The sequence below is a fragment of the Vigna angularis genome, chromosome 1 (assembly GCF_016808095.1).
Source record: "Vigna angularis cultivar LongXiaoDou No.4 chromosome 1, ASM1680809v1, whole genome shotgun sequence".
In the NCBI taxonomy this organism is placed as follows: Eukaryota; Viridiplantae; Streptophyta; class Magnoliopsida; order Fabales; family Fabaceae; genus Vigna; species Vigna angularis.
This window is the reverse complement of record NC_068970.1, coordinates 5,752,194-5,772,121: the sequence shown is the minus strand read 5'-3', so window position 1 is coordinate 5,772,121 and position 19,928 is coordinate 5,752,194. Positions and strand designations below refer to the sequence as shown.

At 29.8% G+C, this 19,928-nt stretch overlaps 1 protein-coding gene across 9 annotated transcripts; it reads right to left on the bottom strand.

Moving 5' to 3' along the window:
- Window positions 1-589: 589 nt before the first annotated feature.
- On the bottom strand, window positions 590-10,971 carry LOC108322724 (protein TRANSPARENT TESTA 9). Of its 9 annotated transcripts, none has more exons than XM_017554930.2 (22): window positions 10,667-10,971; window positions 10,516-10,567; window positions 10,346-10,422; window positions 10,131-10,264; window positions 9,935-10,031; window positions 9,703-9,760; window positions 9,076-9,184; window positions 8,824-8,947; window positions 8,546-8,732; window positions 8,274-8,409; window positions 8,084-8,144; window positions 7,272-7,360; window positions 7,128-7,198; window positions 6,653-6,757; window positions 6,462-6,527; window positions 4,057-4,194; window positions 3,250-3,355; window positions 3,094-3,165; window positions 2,949-3,007; window positions 2,626-2,785; window positions 1,430-1,596; window positions 590-1,043 (listed from the first exon to the last, which is right to left on the bottom strand). In XM_017554930.2, exons 1-22 carry the CDS (start codon window positions 10,717-10,719, stop codon window positions 726-728), a joined length of 2,439 nt encoding a protein of 812 aa, XP_017410419.1. In that variant the 5' UTR covers window positions 10,720-10,971; the 3' UTR covers window positions 590-725. The 9 variants fall into 9 exon arrangements, with proteins under 9 accessions (XP_017410419.1, XP_017410420.1, XP_052723483.1 ...); XM_017554931.2 differs by having other exon boundaries at window positions 7,128-7,177; XM_052867523.1 differs by having other exon boundaries at window positions 10,146-10,264.
- Window positions 10,972-19,928: the final 8,957 nt, after the last annotated feature.

Here is a 19,928-nt window from a genome sequence, read left to right as displayed (position 1 = left end):
TCTAAATGATAAAATATCGGTTATGATACAATTAATTTTTTTTTCAAGAATACTTATAATAGAGTAATTTATAAAATTTAAGAAATAATAAGTAAAAGGCATTAATTTTTTGAAGCTTTTGGCTTTTGACTATTCAAATGCATACCCAATTAAAACTAAAACAGTAAATATACTATAAGATAGCAAAGATAAAAGTAATTAAAATAATAAAACTACTTGAGCAAATAATTAAATTACATATAGTAAAGTTATTTAGTAATTTATTTTTGTAATAAATAAATTAAGACTTATAAAAGGAATCAGGGAGGTTACAAAAAAAGAAGTATAACCTTATCTCATGCATGAGCCTACAACAAATTGTTGCTTGTTTAGACTCTTTTCAAACACATTAGTATATATATATAAGTGGATTAACCCAAGCAATATGGGACAAAACTTTTTAAAATGCTTTAGAATAGCCAAAAACAAACACGACCAAAAGAAAGAATAACAGCAAAGAAATATTCCAATAATCAGTTTTAACCCACTGCGCATCGCAAGATGGAATAATTGGCGAAGAAAAAAAAAAATTCCATCTCCAAACAAGAAATTACCAAGTAGGAATAACTTTCTATACGAGGTTCCCTCGGATTTACATTTGTCACAATATACAAAAGAATGACACAAGCAAAAACTAATCTAAAAGATACATTTCTTTGGACGCATATACAAAAAGGGCGGCAAAATTAATTTGGATGTGTTCTATAAGAATCTTTTGGAGAACAAAAAGTCGAACCTGGTAAATCTATTGAAGTTTCAAGGTCGAGCAAAGGCTTTAGTCTTCTATGAACCTCATTACTCAGAAAATTGATTTCCTCAACGGTCATGAGAAAAGCAGATTTGCAAGTCTCCTCATCTTTGAACGCCAATGTCCATCTGCCATCTACCGAAGCTCTTGTTTTCTTTTTCCGAAAGTCTTTGAAGTGGACAGGATCTATAAAGGGTAAAGAAGAAGCCCGAATCCGCAAGTGTAACCACATCGCATGATTGTCCTCAATCCTGGGCTATACAAAAAGTGGACAACTTTGATAAGAAGGTTATTATATAATCAGGGTAAAAATAATAATAAATTTTCAGAATACATCCATGGTTTGGCTTTGTATCATCACCACCAGAATAAATTGAGAAAACGAAGAAAACAAAAAGAATTTTGACACAATATTTCAAGTTTAAAACACCAGTCTATAATATAGGTAATGAAGTTAAAAACAGTAATTCATCAATCAATTGAGAATCATTTATCCCAAGCTGAAAATAATTATCCAAGAATTTTTTTTATTCTATTTTTTTTAAATGACTTTGCTTCATAATTGTCAGACTTAAAAGAAATGTTTTAAACCAAATGAAATTAACTCAAGACTAAGATTCAAAGGAAGAAAAGTATACATACATTGCACCCAGCCAAAGGGGCAACGGCCCGAACCACTCCATGAGACTTCTTCAGTGGCAATTCTTCTGCAACGACAAGCCATCCAGAAATTCCTAAAGATATTGCTAGAAAGTAAACATGAAGCTCTTTTCCCCTCTCGAAAGCTATCCTACAAGGCACGGCATGGCCTGCAAATGGTAAATGAATAAGAGAATTTTAACAAATTAATTTATTGCAGACTAAAGATAATAGCCTGATGTAGCTCCATAGATCACAAAGGAATAACATGTAACAGAAACTAACAGAAGAAAACCACCAAATACATATACAATCAAAAAGACCCACCAAGAAAAGAAAAAAAAAACACTAAAGAAAATTGTAATTAGTGATAATTATTATTTAGAAGAGACCAGCATTTTCTTCAATCTTCAAATAGGTGGAATTTACATAGTAGCTGCCTGCTGTCAGGTTTATTGCCAGAAATCAAAAAATATGTGGTTTAAGTAACCCTTTTAATATGTGATCATGACATGAAGGCTTGCAATATATTTTTCCACTTTAGTTTCAAAATCATCCCTTCAACCTAATACTTTGTAACACAATCAGTTCCTATATGCACTGTACCACTACAGCCTACAGATATGCCCATATTCAGAAGTACAGAAGAGAGAAAATTCTTTCACACATCATGGCCAATGTCAATTTTAGACACTTCAAAACAAGCCAGTAAGACAATGTTAGTTTAACTTGATACAATAGAATTTATTAAGAAAGACAAGGAGATATAAAACAACAGGATAAGGTATCCTCAAAAACTAAACAAAGAAAAGAAAAAGAGAAAATCAGAGACTAAGCATGAAACACCAAACACTGCACACCAGTCTCTCCAAGTCCCTCATGACTGCCTACACCAGCTTTCTCTCTTTGTTGTCACTTGTCTTTTCATTAATTGGTATAAAGTTGGTACTTGTTACATTTTGATTGATTAGACTATTCAGTTTGGCAATGTATTTGGATTGGGTTCTCAGAAAATTCTTTGCAGCTGAGATTACAACTGAGATGTTTTTCTCCTCATTCTTTTCTTTCTACCCTCCCCTTTTACCTCCTTATTCTCTTCTTCGTTTTTGTTCTTCTGTTCATCCTAAAGCAAAGAATAAATCTCAAATTAAGTAAAACCATTGTAGAGAGTAGAAGAAACTGCAGTTCAGATCACTGACCAAGGCTGACTTCAGTTCCTGCCTTTGGGCCTGACACATCAAGCCCAGAACCTTGGGCACGGCAATTTGCAGGGAGATCACCAGGAGGGTAAATCAGTGGTTGCTCTGTTAGAGTTCTGCCAAGAGTGAATATTTGAAGTTGGTGCAGTAGTACAAATACCTAAATGGAAAAAATGACAACAAAAAGCTCTTCATATATAAAGGTACATTAAAACACAACCCAGGAAGAGACAGAATTGAGAACTCCAATTCACATTTTTATGCCGCACTGCACTTATAAAAAAGTCTGTCGGGGGAGGGAGCATAGAAAAAGAGGTACAAACCTTCACCAACTCATGCATTCTTTTACCAGCAGCAAAAGATGATCCCTCTGGAATATGACCTGCAGTGACAAGAATCATAGGGATCACTTAAAGGGCTTCTCACTCTTCCCTCCGTAAGAAAAAATAGAAACAGATACAAGCTTACCTCCTGAAGAAATCTTCCATGGTAGCAAAAGTATGCAATTTGGTTCTTTCCGAGGAGATGATGACTCCATTGCTACAGGTAGGAAAAAAATTGTTCAAGAACATAAGTACAACCATCACACAATCAAAAGCAGAACAACGTGGTAGAAAAATTCACCTCTTTTGCACTTTCTCCATTCATCACAGAGAACAGAAATAAGTAAGTCGGACCAAATACCTCTAACCTCCTCTACAAGAGCAGAAGCATAACTCTTGTATGAAACCTGTATAGAAAAGAATATTGATATGATTGCATTAGGAGATCAAAATAGTGCAGATGATACTAGTAGGACAGACAGCCATTTTCATATTCCATTACGATTGTTTCTACTAGATCATCTCTTTTGCATTCTCGGTACCTATTCTATTCATTAATTTCATCAATCATAGCCTACTAATGTGACTATTCATGAACAAGGCATGATTTACCAAAAAGTACAATCTTTCAAACAACACATTTATTATTTCTGCAAATATTTGTACTGATATCTTATCTCCAATTACTCAGCTTTCTTAAAATGTCTACTAAATTGATACTGATAAAAACCATTGACTGAATGATGTAAATGGTTCAAATGAGGAATGACTATTGGACCTGGATTTTACCGAGGCATCTAAATGGAAAATATACTCTAGAAGGAGGTGAGAATAGTGTTGGAATTTTCTGTAACTGAAATTTTGCGACATGCCATGGTTATAGAGGGCATAATGAGAGAAGGGTACAAGAAGGGTGAAGAGTCTGGGGGAGGGGATAAGCACTAATTTTGAGGACTGACAATAGTATTTTAGAGAAGAGCTACCTTCTCGGTTGGCATTAATAAAATCATTTCAAACATGTGCACTTCCATTTGTAAACACTACATGATCACAAGAGAATGTATTCAGTTCTCAAGGGTGTTGCTAGAAAAGCCTCATCTGTTCTTACTTTCAGTAATTCAAGGTGACGCCTGTTGAATTCTGAGACACTGTAAGGAAGCAACTGACGCAAAAGCCAACCACCGTCCCATAGTATCTCTGCAGATATATTAGTGCGACAACTGAGGTTCACTAATGCATCAATCACCTGAAAAAACAGAGGATTCATAATTAATAAATCAACCATAACAAACTGCAAATAAGCATTTAGCGAATAGAGTATTGGACAATGCTTGCAGCACCAAAACATGGATTTTTAAGTATTACTAAGAAGAAAATGGAAATGATGCCAATGACATTTCATCCTTTAAGGCCCACACAAGAAATAGTTTTAACCCCAAACACATACATTTGGTATGAAGTCTTCTGAAATTCACACTAATATAGAAGGGAAATCCAGCACATGAGGCTACCACTTAGTGTAGTGCGGGAAGGTTAGATCCTTAGACACACAACCTTACTCCACCAAGGAGAGACTATTTCCAGGATTTGAATTCAGGACCTTGAAGTCATAAGACAATATTTCCATTGTGCTAAGACTCTACCACGGATAATTCTTATTACATGGTAAATTAAGTTCGATGAAAATTATCAAACTAAATTACTTCACAAAAAACATAAATGTATGCATGTATTTGCACACTAACGTATATACAATAACCACTTATCCTGAGTAAACAGTAAAAAGTCTGGTAACTCCAGTTTTACATGATAGGCTAAAAGTTTTTCACATTAAACTTTTAGAGAATAATTTCGAAAAAGTATAAAAATGTTTCATAAACTGCTTTGGTTTTGATCTATTGAACACATATTCATAACACAATTATGGGTTTAGGCAAAGAAGATAGTGGAAAAATGTATTGCTAACTAAATTTCGAATAACAAATTGTTTGTGAAGAATAACTCAATACACTTTCCTCTACTTGCCTAAAATTAAGAAATACGTTCTGGAGAAGGTATATCTCTGCTCCTATGAGACAAGGAGGAAACTTTGGGAGGCAAGTATCCCAAGAACATGGACCTCCTTATAACACACAAGGAGGGAAATCGACAGGCTCAATTTTACACCTCAACATCTTGTGCACGAGCCCTCCAACACACTTTAAAGGTATAAGAAGTGTGTTGCTATATAAACCCTTGAAAGAGATTGAACTTGTTGGAAACCCAAAATATAGTTATAGTAGAAATGACAACTCACACAGAAAGGAATAAATCTTAGTATTATTGAATGGAAAAACGGAAGGAAAACTACAGAAATTAGATTCTGTCCGCAGAGCCTAGCTCCAACAGAGAGCAATAGCTCTCTATCCATAACAAACTTCCAATACCCAAAAGATACCCTCTCTCTCTTCACCCTCCCCAATATAACTGAAAATCTCGTGCACAACACACTCCCGTGCCAGCTCACCATTCTCTCACCCTCCTATTCCTCCTCTCATACACTCTCCAAATAATGGGCCTATTATCCAAGCCTGTTTGGGCTGCTATCAATGCTGCTCTCTTGAGAATCAGTCTTGTCCTCAAGACTGAAATCTGGAGATTGGTTTCTAATGAAAAACTCTTCTTCCCAAGTGGCCCCTTCAGCTGGTCTCCCTTGCCAATGGACCAACAACTGTTTAACCTAATCCCCTTTAAGAGAAATTATGCGAGTAGCCAACACTGCAGCAGGTACAGCATTTCCCGCAGTCTCCAAGGTGTCTAGCTTCTCCATGATCAACGCACTTTTAGCTAGAATCGCTTCAACCATCAACTTAAAGCTGGCCACATCAGCCTCCAGCATGTTCACTTTTGCTTCCATTTGCTTCGATTTAGGTGGCATTCACACCCCGTTTGAATCCGACAAGTCGGACCAAATTGTTGGAAACCCATAATATAGTTATAGTAGAAAGGATAATTCACATAGAAAAGAATAGATCTGAATATTATTAAATGGAAAAACGGAAGGAAAATTACAGAAATCAGATTGTGTCCTCTTTCCATTTAGCCTAGCTCTAGCTCTCTATCCATAGCAAACTTCCAATACCCAAAAGATACCCTATCTCTCTTCACCCTCTCCAATATAACTGAAAATCTCGTGCACAACACAATCCGGTGCCATCTCATCATTCTCTCACCCTCCTATTCCTCCTCACATACACTCTCCAAATAATGGGCCTATTATCCAATTGCCTATTTGGACTGCCATCAGAACTAGGCAGTGTGGAACTTTTGCTTTTCTGAAGACACACAAAAACTACAACAATAATCAACTGACCTTGTTTTCCCACCATTGAGCCTAACAGTTATGGTTCCATTATTTTAAATGAAAAGACAAGCCTGCTAACTGCAATGCAATCATGGACTTTCAAGAGGTATAGTGAAACTATAACAAAAAAATAGCATATCAACAAGACTCCACTATATACAAAAATTTACTTGAAATCTATGTATACGAGGACTTATTCCCACATCAGAAGGCAGAAAAGATACTCCATATTGCTCCTGTAAAACATGGTAAACTTAAGAAAGTCAACCTTCAAGCAACATAGATTCCAAAATCTAAATAGATATTAGTTGTTAATATTAAATAAATCAACAATTGCTGTTGAAGAGATGGAAGTAAAAACCTTGATCTTTATATGATAGACATTGATATCAGTACCAATGCCATCCCTATTACTTTTGGATGAAAAAAGTTGTTCTTCGCCAGAACTCTCTCCAACTAAAGCTTGCTGCACCAAAAATGCAAAGCCAATTCACCAGAAATGAATTGATGAGCTTCACGGTTTTTCTCCTATAATAAGTTATCTCTATAAAAAGCCTAGCACATGTGACTTGTGTATGATCCAACTTGAAGGAAAGTGCTTGAAACGTATACTGTTTTTTGTGCATTTAGTATAAATTTCTAGGTTCAATGTATAAAGAAAATATTGTTGCAATTAAAAAATGGTCTATTTATTATATTCATTGTATAAATATCAAGTTGGTGTTGTAGTTGAAACAAATGGTTTCACAAGAACCCATCCCCAAAACTATGTACAAAAGCACACCATCAAATATTCATAAAATGAAAAGGATCAAAAATGGAAGAATACAGCTTACCAATAACAATTTTTTATGTTGTTTTCGTTGTGGAAGAATTCCAAGCCCATCTAGCATTGATTCATCAAGTTCTACAGAACAATAAATACTACGTAAACAGAAAACAGTGCAACAGTAGGACACACAAAAATTCAATGAGACAACCTTTAGTTTGCAGCAGAATAGCAAGCACACTCAAAGAACCCAAAACTAGGACATCACTTCCTTTTGTTACATAAGCAAGCAGAACCTCCCTACATCAATCATAAAAGTCATTAGGAAAAACATGCAAAAGACTTCCTGTAAACAAAGTTTAACTCTCAAGTTAAAGTAGAACAAACACAAAAACACTATTATAAGACATCAAAAATATCAATTCAAGCCTACACAAACACCAAGTTACTACCTATTTGAGCATAGTTTTACTACTATTGTAAATATACCTTTCCTTTTCAGTTAAGTTATTGACAGCTATACTCTGTAACTAACTTACAGATATTCTTCTTAGACAGTTACATTCTGCTAGTCTCTCCAGATCAGCTATACATAGCTGACTTCACTCTCTTGAACTGTGGCTTTTGATTCTCAAAAATAATACAGTTTCTCTTTATTCTAAAATGCTATCAGAGCAACATCATAACATTCTGATACTTCGGTTTTTGTTTTTTAATAATAAAATGATAAAACATAATTTTACTCCAATACTACCAAATATTTTATGAAACATTTTCAATTCTGAGATAGCATCGAAAGGATGTACACAAGGAGCCAAGGACTGTCATTTTCTTTTCTTTTTTGGATAGCAAACAGTATTACATATTTCGCTTGAATAACTTTTAGTTTAAGCTGGCATGACATATTGATTAATGTTTCCAATTCTGATGACTGACAGAAATACAAAAAGAAACTAATATATCTAACTTATTACATGTAGAAAGAAAAAACACAAGCTATGTAACAAAAAATGGGGCTTTTACCTTAAAGACAAATTTGAACTGGTACAATCATTTTGCACTAGAACACCATCTGAATGAAAACCTGAAGAACTAAAAGAATATGGAATATTAAACATTGTGTGTCTTGTATCCCACTTTGTGAGATTATCACTATCTAACCCTTGGCATTCAGATGTGAAATCATGATCAGATATGAAGCAATTGAAATTACCCTGAGAACTCTTTGTAAAGGCCTCTGAGGGATAAAAAAGAGAACCAGCAATGGTGTTTGCCAAATCTTTGATTTTTACAATCCTCAGGATGCAACAAAGTAAGTATAGAGAAGGGGCAGCACCATCTTGCATGTCCTACAATAATGTATATCAAACAATGATATGTTGCACAATAAGAATCAAAATCTGTCCGGAACTTTTTAAGACCCTTGAAACAAGGACAAAAGTATATTAAAAAAAACTGACAAGGCCATAAAGTGAAGTTTCATACATTATTGGGCATGACCCTTAGGGAAGGAAGAAGTAATGGGAATATCAAAACCATCATAATGCTATCAGTAATGAGTCTCCCAACATCAGGAATTCCAGCAGAGACAACATCACTGAAGTAGTACAGATTATCCTCAATTTCATCTGTAGCAGCAATAATTGCCGACATTGAATCTGGGCCCGGATTTCTGTCTCAGATTCAGGAACCACAATTGCCTTTTCAGGGTGCAAGGGCATATTAATGTATAGTTCAAACAAAAGAGAAAACAAATTGCTTACAGCTGTGTATCAGAAAGCAGTTTATTAAAATCCAAGCTCTGCTTCCTAAAGAATGAAACCAGGTTTGCGAAGTAATCTTTGTGAGGAGTGCTAGTTATATATCTATTGACAGAGTCATCTCCAACTGAAAATTGTTCATTAGAAAATTATAATTTTTGTCAGCATAAAAATTGAGTTCATGTTTTCCTGGAGATAACGATAGGGAGAAAAAGAATTACGGAAGAGGGCTTATGTAAAATAATAAAATCTCACCATGGTAGACATTAAGAGTTATAGCACGTACTGCAGTGCGAACCATGCTCTCCTCATGAAAAGCAAAGCGTATGGCCTCTACATAAAGTGGAAATGAAACTACTTCGTCCTAAACACATAGAAGATACAGTGAACACATTTGGATAGCCCAAAACTAAAAGCAGAATAACATCCTCCACTGCCAAAAGAACAACAAAAACTATACTTAAAAGTTAAAAGAATAACTACATACAAATGATCAAAGTATGAATATGAGAAAAACATTAATGATCTCATAATATTTGATCAATAAAGATGAACAACTCTCCGACAGGCTTCCCTGTCCAAGTCATCCACTTGGAATATACAACGGATTTTTACTGTATTTAAGCCTCTCTTCCTTCTTATCTTTCTCCTAATCAAGAAATTTTAATGAATTTCTGTTCAAAGTACAAAAGCAGTATTATTTATCCACCTTATAAAATCAACATTGGAGAGCAAACGCCTAGAAAACCCCACTACTATATTTGCAATCCCAATGTCAAGAACATCAGGCCCACTAACCAATGGTTTTACAGACAACCTTTAAAAATACCTTAAGGACTATATTCAAAAACATTAGAATAAGAAAGAGAACATCAAACTTACACCATGAGTCTTCACAAGCAGTGAAACTGTATTCTTGTTCAATTTTCCACTTATTGCCCTTCAATAACCAAAAGACATGTAACAGAAAACTGATAAGAAATATTATAGAAAGGAGATGAGAAGTGAACAAAAGCAAATATATATTGCCACCACAAAACAGATTCTATGAGTGCAATCATCAACCACCAATCACCAGTTCAATAAATAAAATAACTTAGAGGTCAGAACGAACCTTAAAAAGGATATGTAGTACGACAGCAGCTCTTCATTTCGAAAGTCAAACGGATAAGTTATCAGGTAATTTATATATTCATTACTGAACATATAGTCTGCCAAAAAACACCCAAAGAAATTAGTTAACCCGCAACATTTGTACACCTCATTGAGAAACTAACGAAAGTCTAAATTCAATTTGGTTTTCAACTAACATATAGCATGTTCACTTTTTAGGTTCTGGACCATAATGCTCACTGTTTGCAGCAACTGAAGTGGAACACTCACAGTCCTGGTAAGTTTCAGAACACGTATAAATTCACCCATGACTTGCTTTTCCATGAAGAATCTGTCACAAGCTAGGACACAATAAACTTCCGGCAAAACAAAAATTATACCAATAAAAAGCATGAGCACCGAAGAACCTCACTCAAAATAACTCGGGTCATGTTGGTCACCATATGTTATCAACTCCGCAATTGATCTCAGTGCCTCAATTACAAAACCCTTCCACACATAGCACAATTAAGAAAATTGGGAAAACCATGAAGAACATATCAAGGAAAGTTGACAGCAGAGACGAGCTAATCACATTCTTACCTTATTAACCTCACTAATAATTTGTACCTTCGTCAATTGATCGGTTAAGTACCTTAACAGTGAAAACAAAGAAAAAACAGTAATCAATAATCAATGGTGATAACTTGGGGAAATTTGAACGAAATGAAATGAGTCAACATAGAGTGATGACCTGAGTTGGTCCAGGGAGAAACGATCCCTTGATCTCCAGAAGGAATTCCACATGATTGAAGAATTAGACCTCGAAATAAAGCTTAATTGAACTTGAATTTGAATGCATTGTACATCGAAACTGAAACTGCACGATACTTCGGAGCATCATCAGAAGAAATGAGTGAATGCTGTTTGTTTGTAGAGACTAGGGTTCTTCCAAGATCGTGACTTACCAAACACTTGATTTTGGATTTTGGAAGTACTTTCAGCACAACCGAACACTCGCTCAGCAATACTGAAGAAGAGGACTATACCTTCCTTACCAAAGTTACCGTAGGTATTCATATCTAATATTTCTTTTTCATTTTTATATTGCATTGTAAAACTCCAAATATAATTAAAGAATAATACCTACAAATATCATATTAATAATTAATAATGGTAATACAAGAGCAGCTTTTTTTTGACAAATTTCAGCATAAATATATCAATAAACTTGAAAGATAAATTCATAAACTAAAAGTAGACTATGTACAAATTAAAATATAATTTTTTTACAAAATAATTAATAAAGTGTTCATCTCTTCTTTTTTTCTCTAAACAATATTTATAGAGAATCCGGTCTCTAACTTACTAAGTTGCTTCTACTTTTCTGTAAATTTTTCATTGATCTCGTCTTTTTATTATTAAAATAGGTTTCTTAGCCGCTTAATTGTTAATACTTTTCATTATATCTCTTTATGAAAATGATGAATATATTTGAATATTATGTAAGATACGAATTTTGAAAGTAAAGGTATGAATTGAAAAATTACTGAGTATAAATAATAAAGTTGAATAATATATTAAAAAAATATTTTTTAATTTTTAAAATTGGAGAGAAATCATGATCTTTTAATAGTTTGTTCGTGATTTGTTAATATTAAAATTTCTCGGTATATCTCTTAAAAATATCCTAATGAATTCTGATGCTTGAAGAAAAATTTAAAAAGTCAAATTGAGGAGCAATCATTAATTTTTTTTTTATTTCTAAATGAAGATTTTCAGTTAGTAATTTGCTAAGATAATTACAAGGAAAAAAGTTGCACTATTACATTAATAAAGAGGTTTCTTAAATTTATGGCCATGTTAGAAGTGTTATTGATATTATAAAACTAAACTCACATAGATTCTACTTTAAAAATTGAAAGCATTTAATATAGATTAATGATCAAAGGAAAATACCATTCTAGACTTTGTTATCATCATTATGGACATTTAAATAGGATTATAAAGTTTCTCGACTAGAAAGAAATGGCCACACGTTTTTCAAACGTTTGTGAAAGGTGTGTTGTTAGCAAAAAGTTTGAGTTATTACTCTTTTATGGTCCAATAAAACCTTTGTTGAATGCAAGTAAATATTGTTTAATTATTTTTCTTAATGATTATAGTGAGAAAATACAACTCTATTTTTATAAGATAAATCCAAAGTCTTTGGTGCATTTAAATTTTTTATATCAAAAGCTAAAAAAAATTATAAAAACACTATGAATAGTATGAATTGTGCTCAAAATGAGTTTCTTTATCTAGAACATGACACTAAAAAGAGTTTATATATCAAAAAATCAAATTCCAAAGTCACGAATTCAAAAAGGTTGCAAATTGGAGTGTTCATGTTTTAAATAGAAGAGTTTAATCATTGTCGAGGTTCCTAATTTTGATGAAAAGTCTCAAATAGGTTTTTACTTTTGTTTTTCTCAATTAGGTCCCTATTTTTGAAAAATTAAAGCAATTAGGTCTTTGTCACCGTTAAAGAATGTGTCATGTGTTAGTTTGTGATTTTTTTTATTTTTAATTTTTTAAATTTTTTTTAAAATTTTGTTTTTAAATGTCACATGTCAAACTGACATTGTGCCATGTGGCAATGACAGTGTGACATGACACTAACAATGTCACATGTCATTGCATTAGTCTCAATTTAGTTCTTGTATTTTTTTGTGTTAATTTGATTTCTGTATTTTTATTTTGTCTCAATTTAATCCTAATTTTAAAAATTAAACAATTTTGTCTCTCTCCAAATTCAAACAAAATTTAATTTGTATTTTTATTAAATATTTTTAACAAGATTAAGTTTGTTTATATTTTTATTTAATTAATTATATAAATGTTAATTATGTTCTTTAAATATACCTATAAGAGTTAAAAGAAAACAGTGACATGACATGGTAATGTGAATTTTTCAAATGATTTAGCTCATTGAACAAATTATTAATGTGAATTTTCACTTTTTAAAAAAAAAATTGGAGAAAGTTTTCGTGAAAAGAGTAATTAAAGGTAGTTTATTCTTTCGTTATATTCCATGAAAACTTTCTCCATCATGTTATGTTATTCTTTTTTTAAACCCTTATACATAATTAACATTTATATAATTAATTAAATATAAATATAAATAAACTTAATCTTGTTAAAAATATTTAATAAAAATATCATTTTAATAAAAATATTTGTTAAAATTTATATACAATTTAAATTTTGTTTGAATTTGAGGAGAGACCAAATTGTTTAATTTTTAAAATTAAGACTAAATTGAGACAAAATAAAAATACATGCATCAAATTGAAACACAATAAAAATACAAGGACCAAATTGAGACTAATGCAATGACACGTGGTCTGACAATGACACTTGACACTATCAATGTCATGTCACACTGTCATTGCCATGTGGCACGATATAAGTTTGACACATGACATTTTTATTTCATTTAAAAAAAATTAAAAAAAATAATAATAATTAAAAAAATAAAAAAAAAAACACAAACTGATACATGACACCTCCTTTAGTGGTGTTAATAGGGAACTAACGACAATGATCCAATTATTTTAATTTTTCGAAAATAGAAACCCTTGAGAGAAAAAAAAGTAAGTAAGAACTTTTTTGAAACTTCTCAGAAAAATTAAGAAAGTGGAAAATAATTGAAGCTAAGTAGAAGTGACTTTTATTTTTCAAAACATAACATTAGAAGAAAATGCTTCAAATGGAATGAAATCAATAGTAGATTTTTTACATTTTTTTATCAAAAGAGAAGAAAAATAAATGACAAAGGAGAAAAATACATTTTTCTCTTATCATAGTAGACAAAATAAAAGCATATTGTAACGTGTCCACATTATATACATAACTGTTATTTGATTAAAATATTTGAATTATATATATTTTTCAATAAAATCATCACATAACTTCATATGTATATTAATATTTGAAATCACTGTAAATGTTTATAGTATATTTCAAAAATATATATTGTGAATATTAAGAGTTATACATCATAATAAAATATTATTTATATATTAAATATTTCTTAAAGATATAAATTATCTGAGTCAATCTAAAAAATATCTCATGATAACTTTTCGAACAATTTTGATTTAGCATACTCTTTTTTAATAGTATAACATATACACATAAAAGAAAAACATGAAAAGAGTAAGATTTTTATAAACTTTGAATATAAATCTTAATAAATTATTTTTTGCTGCTTATAATTGCATCTACAATATTTCATCTTGATATATATTTTGTACATCAAAAAGTTATTTTGAAAACTAATTAGATGATTGAGTATTTTTCATAAAAATATTTGTACAATCATAATTATTTATTTCTCAATAACATCAATCATTTATTAACTTACAAAAGGATATATATTTACTAGTTAACTTTTGTGATGTTAAACAAGTATCGGATAATCTAAATTTTGACCTGTGAATATTCTAGTTCAGAACGATATTCTAGAGTATCAAGATATTCACCTACTTTGTAACTTTTTTAGACCCTATCATGGTCTTTGTCTTTCATCCATATATGACTTTCCAATACAAACACATTTACATTGGTTTGATCACAACTCATTGAAACTAAACTTAAGACTCTTTCTCAAGTGACATTCTTAAACATTTCTCACAAAATGTGATGATTATCCATATGTATCTGTTTCTCTTTACCAATAATATATTCATCATCTAGATAAATACAACTCAGTATAAAATAATAGTAAAACATATGAGTAATTTTCTTTTATCCAAGTTCACTAAATAAAAAAATATTTAGTTTTACTTTATTTTTTATTATATATATATATATATATATAATAATCTTTTAAAATAATATAAAAAAATCGTTAACTTTAAACAAATAAATGTGGATCAGAATGTTAAAGAAATATAATAACAAAAATATAAATTAATATAAAGAATCCGTGCGTAATTAGAAATAAATTAAATAAAATAAATAAAAAAGTGCAGAGATAAATTAAATTAAATAAATAAATAAAACTGATGCGTAATTTAAATAAATGAAATGAAATAAATAAAATAAGAACTATAGGTAAATTAAATTAAATAGATAAATAGGACTAACATAATTGAAGATAATTTAAATTAAAAAATAAACAAATGAGTGTGTAACTAAAAATAAATAAATAAAGAGGATAATAACCGAAAATAAATTAAATGGAAGTAAATAATATAATATATAATTGAAAATAAATAAATATTGATAAAATGCACATGAATTTATTAAGATTAACATAAAAAATAAGTTATAAGAGAATTGGTTTTAGAATTTGGATACAAACAATCTAAACAATAACTACAATTTAATTCTGATGGTAATAATGATAATGATTTGCATGAATGGAGACAAAAGTCAACCAAGCAAGTATACAGTCAGCAACAACAATTGAGTGTTTTCAACAAAAGAAAAGAAACATGATGAAGACTTTTATGGTAAAGATAATTAATGAATAGAAAATTATTCAACTTGATTTGTTTGCAAATTGTGATTCCATAATTTTGTAGTGCAATTGAAGAAGAAAGTGAAGAAAAGCAATGGATAATGAAATTAATTCCATTGAAAAGACTAAGACTTGTATAGGTCAGAAAATCATTGGTGTATAATGGATTTTCAAAACAAAAAAAAAAATAAAGATAGTGGTGTAGATAAATACGTATAAAAAATGGTACAGTCAATGTTACATGATTGACTATATTTTCTCTTGTTATAAGACATAGTGACGGATCTTCAGAAAATATTTTAGAGTGCCAAAATTTATATTGGAGATGCCAAATATATAAATATAATAAAATTAAAACAAATTGTTTTTACTCATGTATTAATTTATATATTCATAAAAAAAAATAGGAGTTTAAAGCGTCTCTCAAACACAATAGAGCTCAATCATTGATAAGACATGACTCAATCTATTTTATGATTATATATTAATAGCGCAAAATTTCGTATGAATCTTCCAATTACATGTCGAACCAACCATAAGATAGGATAATGATACTTTGACAACATTTTAATATCATCTACGTGTCATTCTGTGATTGATTCAAAATTACTCCACAATCAATAATAATAATCATAAACACCAACATGAACCAATCACAGAATTAGTCGTAAATAGTGTTAAAATATTGACAAAAACATATTGTCAAAGTATCATTATCCCACGAGATATTATAACAAAAAGTATATATTCAACAACCAATATATATATTAAGGTTGTAAATGAAAATAATGTTTATATATTAAAGAAAACAATTTAACCTAAGAAAAAGATAGTAAGGTAGGTGTGTGTGTGGGAAAGATTCTCAACACGTCTCACTATTTTTAAGATTTTTAGCTAAATTTTACTTTTTTTAAAAGCAAATTCATATTTAACAAAAAAATAACAACTAAATATAGTTTGAATGATAAAACTAAGTTGATATAAAATTGAAAAAATTATTATAATAAAAAACTAAAAAAAAACTATTAAACCTAATTTTATTGATGCTAAATTCCAAAAAGATCGAGACTCTGCATTTATAAACCAGATGTAACATTCCCATCGAGTATTGATATATTTCCACACTATGAGATAGAAAAAAAAAACACTGAGGTCTTGAACTGGGCCATTTAAAGTAGTCCAAATCTCAAATAATAGACGGGCTTTTGTTTTCTGCACCTCTTTATCACTATCTATACCCCCATAATTTTTGAAATGATTAATGATTTATTTCAATGGTGTTAGTGAGTACTTATAAAAATTAATGATTTATTATAATTATTTAAAGTATTCCATTTAAAGTACTTCTTAAAAGACAATTATTAAACATATTATTCTTTTCACGAACATATCGATAAACAGTTCTGCATAAACATGAAAAAAAAATTGACGGTGAAATTTATTTATTTATTTATTTTTAAAGTGTTTGTTTTTTTTTGTCAAATAGACTTAGAATTTGTCAGCTGTTCCAAAGACACAAATTTTCTGTCCCCACCTCGTCTCCAATCCTGTGTCTGTGATTAGAATTTTACACGTTAATTAACATATTGTATATATATACTTAAACTTTCGTATGTGCGTACGCATCTTAAAAATGTTATTTCAACTTACAAAAAAAAAAAAACTATATATTTTAATATCATTGTTCTGGGTGTCTTTTTGTCTATGTTTTCTATTCTTAAGCGTATAAGAGGAAGAAAAATATATAGAAATTAAGATCACACAATATAAATATAAAGTTATTAGATAAGGAACATTAAAAAAATTCTATGAATTAGAAATAAATAAATAAAGACAAAGATAATTATAAAAATAATATATGGACAGTAGACAACTTATTCTTTGTTTTGAAGGGGCGGTCTGTGCCTTAATTAGATGGCCTTTCGATGAAATATATAGCCACTGGAGTGAGGTGGCAATATCCATAAATAAGGACCCATTTCTTTTTTATACTGATAAAATTATTTTCTTTATATTCCACATACACTTCAACAGAGAATTTATTATTAATGTTAATTCAAATGTATATGCAATTTTTTTGTCAGCAGCACATGTACCCAAAATATAAATAATGATATAAACTTAATTTTGTTGAAATAAAAAACAGGTGGAAAGGATAACTAAGTTATTCATCACATTCTATTGAATAATAATTAATTACGTTATTCGTAAAGAAATTTAATTTAACGTGTAAAATTCATGGTTATTTTTATGTCTAAAACAAATTGGAATATCTGTGAAAGGCAAAATGAAAAATTTCTATATTGATTTTATCGAATTTGGCTGACTAAATTTCAAAATGAATTAACGAGTATTCCAGCTTCAAATCATCAGACCAAAAATTAACCTATAATAATTCTGACGCTTAAATCAATATATTTTGAGTGAGTGTAATAATTATTTTATTATGTACTTTATGTTTTTGTATATATTTAAGTAGGATTGAGAGATATTTTTCTGTCTTAGTCTTCTTGTCTTTTGACCTCTGAATTTTCTGCTCCAAGCAAATCAAGTTCAGACGGGAAGATAACTACAAAAAACACTCTGACGCTCAAGTCTAATTAATGATTTTTTTTCTCACTATGAATTATCAAAACTCAATTAGACTCACTTACATTTGTGGCTTAGTCTTCTATTTATAAGTTATTTCATGGATCCTAAAGCGACATAGCTCCATTGGCCCAATAACAATATCTTAAATGCTGACCCAATTACGGGTCAACATCAATCACTTAAGTGCTGACCTAACATTTAAATCTGCTTGATCATTTACAAAAGAAATAAATTAAACGGTTATTACCCATTTTTATATTTATTGAACTATTTTAAATTTGACAATGATAATATAACTCAGGCCGAATAGGTACTATACAATTTTAAACCAATCAAACCTAACTATTTTTACTAAGTTTTAATTCTCAAATTAATCTTGTTTAATACTTTTAGTATACTCATAAGTATATAACAACGCAAACCATTTATGATTATCCAAAGATTAATCTAAAACATATATAAAATCAGTACTCATAATTAAATACACTAATTAATCATTTAAAAAATTATAAAATATTTATATAATTAATATATTTATAAAAAAATTATAATTAGATTATATATATATATATATATATATTAAAAAAAAGTATACATATGAGTAAGTTATATTTTGGAAGCATGATTTCAAAAAGAATAATATTTTTTAATTTTTTACAAAAATCATATTTTTGATACACAACTTTAATTTTTTATTATTTTTATGAAAATACTTATTATACACTTATAACTAAAAATTAATAATATTTTAAAGCATCATTGGAGTAAAATAATAATCCAAGTTGTCTAATAAAGTATTTCCTCTCTTAGTCTAACCTCCCCCATAGTTCCATTTCCATGTTGAAGCCTAGTAAAAGCAACGTCGTTCTTTCATCATAATAGTTTTCTATGTACAATTATCGTTTCGTTCGTTTGAATTCGTACAAGAAAGCAATTGGGATATTCTCACGTCAGCTTTTGAAATTCTTTTGTATTAATAGAATACCACATTAAGAATTTATCCACTGTTTTTTTATCAGTAACAAATTTCTGTCAAAAATTAATCTACCAAGTGAAATCTAAAGTTTTACTTAACATTTTGAGTTATTTACTCTTATTTTATATTATAGATTATTTTTAATTCTACATTATTTAAAAGTTGAGATTTAAAATAATTCAAATATTATTTATTTATTTTTATTCTCTGAAATATTTTTAAAAATAAAATTATGACAAAGTTTTATATTTTAAAACAAATAATAATGATTAATCTAATAATGTAACTCCACAAACTTAGAATATTAACATTTATCGTACGGTTTAGATTTTGACTAAAAATTTATGTTTTTATTGTATTCACGTTCCAAAAACTAACAATAATTAAAATTATGTTCATTGAAAGACTTATTTGAAGATATTGATTAGTACCGAGAAAGTTTGATACAATGGATTAATCATGTAGAGTTTTTAAGCAAACATTTTTTTAGGATGATATGTTAATAATTTTTTTAATAATTTTTTATAATAGATTACATGTTACTGTTTTATTAGTTTGTATATTTAAAATAGATCAATAACATGTTATCAGATAGTTGTAAAAAAGTTATAAAAAAATTATTAAAAAACAATTTTTTTTATTACGTAAGCGTAAGAAGCATGCATGCAGGAATTTTGAAGAGGACACCCACATGGTACTGGAGACAAGGCAACGAGATTCGTGGACATCTGTTACAGATAAATCACACAACAAATTCACTATCAAACACGCTTTTTGTTTTGCTTTACCTTAACATTTTTCAAGAGTTCAAGTAAATCCTAAACAAGGAAAAACCATCATCGTGCAAGTTTACAAATTCTTTAACCACTAATTATTTCAAACTTTAGGTGCGCCAGCACTTGATGATCTGCTTATTTTGTATAATAATTTCTAACTGAA